The following is an 11,376-nucleotide window of genomic DNA, read 5'->3' on the forward strand; positions in this document are numbered from 1 at the left end:
AGGCAGTGCCTAGAGCACATCTCCACTTGTTCCCCTGGTTGATGGCCTTGTGGTTGACTAGAAGCAGGATTAGTGTTCTTCTAGGGCTTGGAGAGCAGACAGTTCTTCTGCCTTTGGAGCTTATCTGCCCATCAACAGCAGTTGGTCAGCAGTTGGTATGATATGGGAGTCCTATCTCCACAAGGGGTGCCTGCCTAGACAGTGACTTCATGGCCCATGCTGTAGAAGCCAGATCAGTCTCCCTGGTGGTGTTATTCCCATGTGTCATTTTGTAAAGAAAAGCAACTAACAATAACATGAAACTTCAAGGTTTATAAAACACATCCCTCACAATACTACTGTGAGGTAAATAGTAAAATATTATTATATCCATTTTACGTATGAGGAAACTAAGGCTCAAACAGGCTACAGAAGACAGTGAGTCTCACTAATTACTCATTCCTCACTAATTAGCAGAACTAGCACTCAAGCAGAGGTCTACAACTATCTAGGACCATATTATCTTTTCATCTCAGGCCTTTGTCAAATTCCTCACCTGGCCTGTGAGCTCTGTGACTATGTTTGGTTTGATTTAATCTTTGTGTCTCCCTTATTGTCTAACACAATGACTTGTGTTTGGTATGTACTTAATCAATAACTGAGGACACCTACTGAAGTTTAGAAACTGAGAAAAAGGGCAAAAAGTTAAATGTGTTGAAGAACCTAAAAATCAATATAAGCACTTAGCATAGTGCCTGGCATAGAATAAAATGTTTTATCATTCATTATTCATTCAAGTAAGAACAGACTTTTGAACCACATTTCCCTAAAAATGTTCCTAACACCTTCAATAGTAATGTTTTCAATAAGGTTTCACAGATTGTTGAAACCTCAATAAATATTTTATTATCAGAATAACTTTCCTGAGCTACAGAAATCTTGATTGGACTCATAAGCTACTGATAAACAACTACTCAGATGAAGCATAAGGGAAGAATTATCCACTCAGGGATCAGTCCTTAAGGGATGCTGACATTTGTACTCACTCTCAAATGGATTATACAGTTTCTGCGCAAATATTTCCTACCTGGTTCCACTTCAATCTGTGGTTCATTGGAAGTCTATTTCTAGCCATCTGTGACTGAGAAGTTGTGTCTGTGTGATAAAGAAAAACCTTCTAATTGGCTGTCAAGGAGAGGTACTGAGCTCACAAAGACTTCATTTGCCAAAGGGAAAAAAAACAACCATGCAACAAAGTGAGACAAGAACTACTGTGAGTTTTTAGCTGTGGGAAAGGTAGTTAACCTATCTCCTATGTGGCTGCTATGTGCCTGACAACACATGCCTCTGTTTTCTTTTGTTTTCCTTACCTGAGGTGAAGGAGTATTCTGAGAAGAAAGTGCCCAGGCAAGTGTATGAGATCAGGAAGCAACGGAAGTACTAGTGACAACTGTTGTTGACAATGGAGCCAACCAATAGGGACAGCAGTGAATGCCAGAGTGGTAGTGTCCAATCACAGAGGGAGTACTTTCAGATGTAAAGACAGTTACCCAAGGATGACAACTACTTTAGGAATCAGGAGCCCTTGTGTCAGAGAGAACTGCTGGCTATGAATTGTAGACAGAGTCATCTATAAATATTTATTATAGAAATTATTAAAAATCTGTAAAAAAAAAAATTGTGTCTCCTTCGGAAAGCTCAGAATGAGAAGTCAGATATTCTATCCTGTAACATTCAGTTATTCTATTGGCCTTCATCATGGCATTGGTCGACTATATAAAATAACATATTGCCTCGTTTCTCAAATAATCATACCGTATTTTTCAAAATTATTTAAACTTTTTCAAAATGTATTTTAACACTTGGCAAATCAATTCATCAAGAAATTAATAGTACAATAATATTTTTAGTCCAAACACAAAATTCATTTATATGATAATAGTAATAATAGTTAACATTTACATAGTTCCTGCTATGTGCCAGGCACTGTGCTAAGGATTTTATATTTATTATCTCATTTGATACTCACAAGAATTCTGGGAGGTAGGTGCTATTATTATCCCCATTTTATAGATGAGGAAAATGAGATATTCCATTAAGATTAAGACACTTGCTCGGGGTCACAAAACTAGTAAGTTTATGAAGCTAAATCTGAACTCAGGTCTTCCTGTACCACCTGAGTAACAACATAATTGGAAGGTGTTCTGCTTAATCAAAACAAAAATACAAAAATGCAAAATGAATAAGTATGAAGATAAGCAATCTAAACTTTCTTTCACCTAAGTTGTTCTTGTCATGAGGAATCTCAGCTAAAGACAAGTGATTAAATAATATTACAAAAATTTATGTGACCCTAAACACAATAACTATTTTATGTTTTTATGGAATATTACCTCAAAGTGACTTTATGGTTTTATTATAGAAACCAAAATAGTATAAATTTCATTCGAGTGATTTTATTCCTTTTTCTTTTCCAAAATAGGAGGAATAATGGAAAAACATTTTTTAGCTGAACATTGATGCTAAAATTATGTGTTGGATAATATTTCCCTTCACTTAATATTTTTCTATAATTTTTAAAATTTATTTAGTTTTAGTTTTCAACATTCACCTCCACAAGATTTTGAGTTCCAAATTTTCTCCACATCTTGCCCCTCCCCCCACCCCAAGATGGCCTGCATTCTGCAAACCCCTTCCCCTAATCTGCCCTCTCTTCTATCTCTCTCCCCCTTCTCTTATCCCCTTCCCCTTCTATTTTCCTATAGGGAAGCATAGATTTCTATACCCCATTTTTTGTATTTATTTTCCAGTTGCATGTGAACACAATTTTTTTAACATGTGTTTTTAAAACTTAGGGTTCCAAATTTTCTCCTTTCCTCCCTCCCCACCCACCCTCATTGAAAAGGCAAGCAACTCAAAACAGGTTATACATGTGTAGTTACGCAAAACACTTCTACAGTAGTCATGTTGTGAAAAGCTAACTATATTTCCGTTCATCCTATCCCACCCCTCATTTATTCTATTCTCTCTTTTGACCCTGTCCTTCCTTAGAGGTTTTCGTTTTTGATTACCCCAATCTGCTTTCCCCTCTATCATCCCCCTGCTCTCTTGTCCCCTTCTCCTCCTCCATTTTCCTGTAAGGTAAGACAAATTTACATACCCAACTGAGTATGTGTTATTCCCTCCTTAAGGCAAATCCTATGAGAATAAGATTCACTCATTCCCTCTCACTTTCCCCCACTTCCCTTCCTCTGTAAAAGCCTTTTCTTGTCTTTTCTTTCTAAAAGTCTTTTCTTCTGTTTTATGTGAGATAATTTACCCCATTCTACCTTTCCCTTTCTCCTTCTCGCAGTATAATCCTCTCTCACCCCTTAATTTTATTCTCCAGATATTACCCATTCATCTTCAATTCACCCTGTGCCCTCTATCTATCTATCTATCTATCTATCTATCTATCTATCTATCTATCTACCCATCTATATACATACAAATAATTTTTCCCTCCAACTACCCTAATACTGACAAAGGTCTCATGTGTTATAAATGTTATCTTTCAATGCAGGAATATAAACAGTTCAACCTTAATAAGTCTCTTATAGTTTCTCTTTCCTGTTTCACTTGATTCTTGTATTTGAAAGTCAAATTTTCTATTCAGCTCTAGTCTTTTCATCAAGAATGCTTGAAAGTCCTCTATTTCACTTAATGTCCATTTTTCCCCCTAAAGGATTATACTCAGTTTTGCTGGGTAGGTGATTCTTGGTTGTAATCCTATCTCCTTTGCCCTCTAGAATATTACATTCCATGCTCCGTGGTGCCTTAATGAGGAAGCTGCTAAATCTTGTGCTATCCTGATTGTGTGTCCACAATACTTCAATTGTTTCTTTCTGGCTGCTTACAATATTTTCTCCTTGATCTGGGAATTCTGGAATTTGGCTACAATATTCCTAGGAGTTTTCTTTTGGGGATCTCTTTCAGGAGGTGATCTGTGGATTCTTTCAATTTCTATTTTGCCCTCTAGTTCTAAAATATCAGGGCAGTTTTCCTTGATAATTTTTTGAAAGATGATGTCTAGGCTTTTTTTTTGATCATAGCTTTCAGACAGTCCAATAATTTTTAAATGATCTCTCCTGGATCTATTTTACAGTTTAGTTGTTCTTCCAATGAGATATTTCACATTGTTTTCTATTTTTTCATTCTTTTGGATTTGTTTTACAGTGTCTTGATTTCTCATAAAGTCACTAGCTTCCACTTGCTCTACTCTTAACTTTTAAGGAAGTATTTTCTTCAGTAAGCTTTTGGACTTCCTTTTCTATTTGGCTAATTTTGCTATTTCAAGGCATTCTTCTCCTGATTGGCTTTTTGGACCTCTTTTGCCAATTGGGTTAGGCTATTTTTAAGGTGTTACATTCTGCAGTATTTTTTTTGAGTCTCCTTTTAGCTAGCCGTTTACTTTTTTTCATGACTTTCTTGCATCACTCTCATTTCTCTTCCCAGTTTTTCCTCTACTTCTCTTACTTGCTTCTCAAAATCCTTTTTGAGCTCTTCCATGGCCTAGGACTGATTCATACTTTTCTTGGAGGCTTTGGATGTAGGAGCTTTGACTTTGTTTTCTTCTTCTGGTTGTATGTTTTGATCTTCTTTGTTACCAAAGAAAGATTCTATGGTCTGACCTTTTTTTTTCAAGGCTTGGTCATGATCCCAGCCAATTACTTGAGTTATAAACTCTTTGTTAAGGTAGAGGTCTGCTTCCAATGTGAAGAATGTACTGTCCCAAGCTTTGGGGGTTTTGTGCAGCTGTTTTCAGAGATACTTCTAGGGACCTGTAACTTTTCACTTCTTCCAAGGTGGTATGATCAAGGGTGAGGTGTTTACTCCTTTCCTGGCCTGTGCTCTGGTCTATGAGTGACCACAAGCAGTCTTTTCTGCCTTGGAACTGTGAGGAGGATTCCATCTCCACCAGCACTACAATCTCCACCACACCAGTGCTCCTCCTTGCCCCAGGACTGCCACCCAGAACTGTGACCCAGATCCAAGCATGGGCAAAGCAAGAAATTCCTTCCTCAGCACTAGCAAAGAGATCTCTGCAATCCCCCTCTGATCAACCACTTGATTCCCCCTAAGTCTGTGGGCCAGAAACTCTGGAGGCAGCTGCCACCCTGGGGCCACACTTGGGTACTGGGGCTGGGACCAAGTTTGTCTCTCTCACTGCAGTCCCAGACCTTTCCCACTGACCTTCTAAGGTGTCTTTGGTGTTCATGGGGTGAGAAGTCTGGAAACCACCACAGCTGCCTGTGATTCAGTCCTCTGAGTCCTGCTCTAGGTTCACTGAGGCCTGTTTTGCCTGCTTGCTCAAGTCAAACTGCACTAGTCTCCCTGTCTGACATGATATTCCTTTGTGATCAACCATCCCGGCTGTCTTGGGATGGAAATTTGTTTCACTTTGTCTTTTTGTGGGTTCTGCTGCTTTAGAATCTGTTTAGAGCCATTTTTACAGGTGTTTGGGGGAGTTTGGGGGAGATCTCAAGCAAGTCACTGCTTTTACTCTGCCATCTTGGCTCCACCCAACCTCTATAATTATTTAAATGTAAGATTTAAGGTTATTAAATTGATGCCAAATTGCTGTTTTATATACATATATTGTATTATCTTTAATTTTATTGTTTATTATAATTTTAAAATTTTTTTAAATGTTACTACCACTTCCCAATGACCCATCTCTTAAGAGATCCCTCTTTGTATTAATTATTATGACCAACCTAAACTATGACTGATGTCTCATCATGGCATGGAGCTAACCTTGAGTTCATAGGATCACTGATTAAGAGCTAAAAGAAAACTTAGGAGTTCATCTCCCTAATTTTACAATTTTGGAAAGTAAGTCCCAGAGAGGTTAAATGACTTGACCAAGTCAAGTCATAAATTATGTGAGCTATTAACCCAGTCTTCATGGCTCCAAATCCAGAGATCTTGCCCCTATGCCACATTGTCTTACTTCAAATGGTGAGAATAATCCAGAGTTGAGGCTTAGCAGGGCAAGACCAGCAACAGGATAAGGAGGCAAGGGATTTGAGAAAAGAGGAGAGTGTTCTGTTGAATTGGTTCACCAACAAACACGTGTGGAAATTAAAGGCTGACTCAGAGCCCCAGTGGGGCAAATAATTCTCACTTCTTTTATTAGCATTTTTAAACCCTTGAATGATTACTCTAGAATAGAAATAAGAAAGATTCTGTAAAACAGCGGGATCAACTACTCCATAAATATTATGAAATGCTGAAAGGGATGGAGTGACCAAAAGTTTGTTGTTTGTCCCCAGTGACCCTATATAGAAAAGTATAAATTAGACAGTTTTTCCTTAGTGGTTCATAAAAATTACACATTTCTCTAAAAACAAATCATAATAATAATTATCCCTCATGTAAAATACATAAGCACATCATATATATTTATTAATAGCAGAAAATAATTAGCCCAGTGACATCCAACTTACTTTCCAAGGTCACATTGTATTTCTGGCATTGTAGTGGGTCTTGGCCTTTCAGCAGTTAATTTCAGTAAATACCAGAACTCTATACCTGCTCGAGGCTGGAAAACAACACTAGAAAGAAAAATATTTAAAATTTTATCAGCAAGACTACTGTGTTCATAACTATTAGGGAAGCAAAACAAAAGTTCAAAATAATTAGCAGCATTTAGTCTGAAACTCAGCTTCAAATACATTGAATCTCAATGTGAATGCCACTTGAGAATTCTATAATTTAAAAGAGTTTCAGTAGTTTAAACTAAAAATGTGAAATATAATTATCAATTTAGTTACTATATATTTTCCAAAACCATTTTTAGTAACCATTTATTTTAGTACTTGTGTTAGCCATTCCACAGATATATTGTAATCCAAATGGAATATCACAGGTAAAGTGGCTTATTGCCAATAGGAAAAACAAACAAGAAAATCTTCTCAAATATAATATGCATGAGTAAATTATATTTGATAAAATCACACATCCATAACAAATCATAGTCTTAGTTTCATGCTTCCAATTATGAACATCATATTTTGCACTGAAAATATTATTACTTGATCAAAAAAAGCAATTTTGATAAAAGCATCAACATACCCTAGCACACAGTGACAACAGAAGATTTTGGTTTTAAAAAATTAATATAAAGACTTTTTAAACTGCTTTTTAAATGAACAAGTTTGACACTTTCACCAACTGGAATGAGGAACACCTAGATTCAAATCCTACCTCTAACCCATTCTGTTGGTGTCTCTGGATAAAGGCTATTAACTCTTATTGTGCTATGCACTGTATATCATAGATGGGATGCCTGTCTCCATACAGCAAATTTGCACATTGGGAACTTCCTATACAGATTTTCTGTCCAGAATTTCTAGTTAATAAACAAAGTCAAAAGGATTTCCATAAATGGAAGTGAAACTTGTTTGCACCTGTTATGGGTCAAATATTTTTTTTTCACTTAAGGTTCTGACCACAACATTTAATGACATGGGATATGCACATGAAAACTACAAATTGTCTAACATAGTTTGTAAAGAAATAAAATGTATTAGATTGAAGAAAGCACATGGCAATATCAAAATGCCACATTAAAAAATTCTGTCAATTAAAAAAATTCTACAAGATAAAAGAGAATGCTCTTGAAGATTAAGTCATGCAAAGAAATAGCCAGGGTCAAAGAAGCTAGTTCCAGTATAGCAAACATATGATATTTATTAGGCTTTCCAAAACATACCTTTCATTTGCACAGCCTATAATCATCGGAGAATATTTGACTGTATAGGTTATTTTTTCATTTGGTTCCAGAGTAAGTGGGGTCTCTCCACTGAGGGAAATGTCTGTTAATATCACATCTAAATGGAGCTCTCTTTGTTTAGGATTACTAATAGATATTTCAATTCCAATAGTGTCCTAAAGTTTAAAAAATACAAGCAGCTTTCAGTATCAACAAAGAATAATTATTTTTGAGAAGCAAATCATAAGAAAACTCTTACAACACAGTTATTTCTTTTCAGAAGTTTTTTTTTAAACTTGATTTCAACATTGATTGCATTTCCTGTATTCCTGGACTCATTCTTTTCTCAGAAATATACATTATACAACATGATTATTATGGTTTGTTAACTATGGTGAGTCAATTATTTAGTTTTTTTAATAGCAGAGACTGTGAAAAGGCAAAAATAAATGTTTAAGTAGAGAGTCATTTTGTTTCTGTGCTATTATGTAACTTCGTATACAAAATATTCTTGTTGCTTTTTCCAATTTCCCGTACTTATAGCAGGGCCTCAAACCATGAAACCCCAAATTGCCTGAAGAGTAGAGAAAATTGCACAATCAGAATTATATGGTTTGGGGTCAGCCTGGTTTACTTAATCAAAACCTCCCTATTTCCCCTCCAAACCCCATCCACATCCTGATGCCCAGGGTTTCCCACCATGGCACCTTGCCCAGGACTGTGCTATGTTTCAGCACCCAACCTGAGACTTCTTTTCCACTCACAAAACTTGTCTGTCTTTGATCCCATTCATTCTATTTCAGACATAGGTTATGGAATCAGCATTTTGGGGGTAGAATGAACCTGGGACCTATCCCTTGAAAGGGACCTACCTAGTCAAGTCTCACTTAAAAGGAATTCTTTCTACAACCTCCCTCAACAAATGAACTAGGCTAAACCTAAAGAAATTCAGTGATAAGACATCCACTGCCTCCTGAGGCAGTACCTTGATTTTGAAGATTTCTATTTGCTAGAAAACTTTCTTTGGAGAGTGCTGAAATCATCAGCTTATACACAACTTTCACTTCTTGTTCTTGGTTCTGATCTCTAGAAATACAATACATGTGTGTGTTGTATATGCATATGTACGTGTATGTATATGCATATACACATGCATGGAGAGAGGGACATTTATATGTGTGTTTGTGTGTGCCTATAGTATTTTAAATTTTGAAAACCACTTTACATCAATCATCTCATTTAAGCTTCACAACAGTCATTTAAATTAGATACCGCCTGTACAATTAGCTCCATCTTACATGAGAGGAATCAGGTATGTAGAGGTCTGCCTATGGCCAAAGGTCAAAGGTGGAATTTTAACAAAGCACTGCAGGTCTAGCATTCTAGCCAGCACATATCACGCTTACTTTGGGAGCAGACCCAAGTCAAATCTTTCTCCTATTTTGTAGTCTTTCAAATACCTGAAAACAGCTAAGTGTTCTCTTTCCTTTGTTAAACATCCATAATTCTATCAACAGTCTTTCATGACATGACTCCTATTCCTCTCATCATCCTATTTGCTCTTCTCTGCACACTGGTTTATCAACTGGCAGTTCCCAAAGAACTAATAAATAATTCTGAGGGAATAAATATTTTAATGGATGATGATACATCACCTGAGCAAGGTGATATATTAAAATTTGAATGAGAGTAAGTGATAAAGAATTCCAAAAGAGGGGAACATGGTAGAAATTGAGGACACAAAGAGCTGAAGGAATACTTTCACATTTCAAGTTATCTTCCACAGTTCTCAAATCAAGCTATGTACAGATGACTGGCAGGAGACATGAGAGATTCACTGCAAAGGGATTCCATATTGTCATTATTGCTTTGCACAACACATAAAATCATACGATAGATTCCAGACGTTCATTTTAAGAAGCACATTTCTGGATAAATTGCTTAACAGTAGGAGAAAACTGGACAAATGTGGTAGATTAGGTACAGAATAAACAATATATCATAAGGGAAGAAGAAAATAAGGATGTCATCCAGATTTATATTTAGATTACTACATGGCTTAGTTATCTGGCTTAGTTAGGTCAAGTGACAGAGATACAGCTCATGCTCAGGAAATTTACATAACTACAACTTGTACAAATTTTTAAAAGATTCAACAAGGACGCAAGTACTTCTATGGCACAGTCACAATCATTTTGATCTCCTTTTATTTATGGAATAACATATAGTAAGGCCCAAGCAGGATCTGATTAGTCTACCCAGGACTACAGATTGTCCATTGTCCATCTATTCCATCTAATTTGAATTTCTTTATATCTGAGAGTAAATATGCTATTCAGCTACGCTTTACAATTGCACCAATCACAAATAAACCAGCTAATAATACAAATTGGGTTTGCAAAATTTTACTGGAGCTTAGTCATTATGCTTTATGCATTCAACAGTCATCTGACTCTTTCTACAGCAAGCTTTTCCCAACTCCTCTTAAATCCAGTGACTTCCCTCTGTTAATTATTCCCTATTTATCCTGTATGTACCTTGCTCTGTATATATCTGTTTGCTTGCCATCTCTTGCATTATGCTGTAAGCTCTTTGAGGGCAGGGGCTGTCTTTTGTCTTTTTGTGGCACCAGTGCTTAGCATGGTGCCTGGCATACAGTAAACATTTAGTCAATGTTTATTGAATGATTGATTTCTCTCCCTGCATTCTCATCTGGCCCTTCATCAAATGTTGTGCATTCATTATATTACCTGATAATCAATCTGAGACAATTGTGACAGTGAAAGCAAATTCCATGTACTAGCTCTCACTACCAACATCCCTCCCCCACTCCTGTAGTCATGGCTTAGGGATAAAGAGGAACTCGGAATGTCTTTTCATGTAAGAACCTAGTTCACTTTTGTTGAGCACATGATATATGTGGCGTACTAAAAGAAAAGGCTGGTACACGAATTGAGCCCAAATCATTTTATGGGTAACTATGGCATTGTTATATGTTGCAAGGTGGCTTCCACAAATATAACTCCTTCTTTCTTATGCTTATAACACCTTCTAACCAACTCCACATAGTGGTCTCATCTACTTTCTGTCTTATATCCTTTGTTCTACTCAGTATGAATCAGGCAGATTCCTTTAAAGAACGAACTTCTTTATTCAAGAGTGGGATTTTTCAACAATCTGTGATCACTACTTGTCTGTATGATAGCCTTTTGTGTTTTCAACCATCTGTTTCCCTTTTAACAAAGAGTCCCACTTGGTGAATACTAATTATTTATTATCTTTGTTCAACATGCATTTTATTGCATGTTGCATTTATTTAAAACCCCTGTGATTCCCTGGGGACTCATGACCATATACCAAAATCAAAAATAAAATAAAATTCCATACATATCTATGACACCCTTATCTTAAACTAAAACTGAAATTTCCAAACAGATAGATGACATAAGTCTTTTGGAAGAATGTGATCATTTGCATGGCAACAACATAATCAAGTACAATCAGGAAATTTCAAATTATGAAGTTACAAATATTTCAACTATGACAATTTGTTAGGGAATTAGCTGATGTTCTTACAAATCTGCCATTTTCATGAACCTGATTGCATTTGGTTTCTTCAAAGTTTTCCTGATCCCAAATAC

The 11,376-nt window shown here is 36.3% G+C and overlaps 1 protein-coding gene across 1 annotated transcript in view; it reads right to left on the reverse strand.

Moving 5' to 3' along the window:
* Window positions 1–11,376, reverse strand: part of CFAP47 (cilia and flagella associated protein 47) — an 857,531-nt gene that overhangs the window by 289,523 nt on the left and 556,632 nt on the right. Inside the window, exons 51-52 of the mRNA XM_027875456.1 lie at window positions 7,736–7,911; window positions 6,468–6,575 (exon numbers count right to left, since the gene is read on the reverse strand). Coding sequence (XP_027731257.1) covers window positions 6,468–6,575; window positions 7,736–7,911 — 284 coding nt within the window. The remainder of the gene's footprint in view (window positions 1–6,467; window positions 6,576–7,735; window positions 7,912–11,376) is intronic.

The sequence above is a fragment of the Vombatus ursinus genome, unplaced genomic scaffold, assembly GCF_900497805.2.
Source record: "Vombatus ursinus unplaced genomic scaffold, bare-nosed wombat genome assembly UNPS02014809.1, whole genome shotgun sequence".
NCBI lineage: Eukaryota > Metazoa > Chordata > Mammalia > Diprotodontia > Vombatidae > Vombatus > Vombatus ursinus.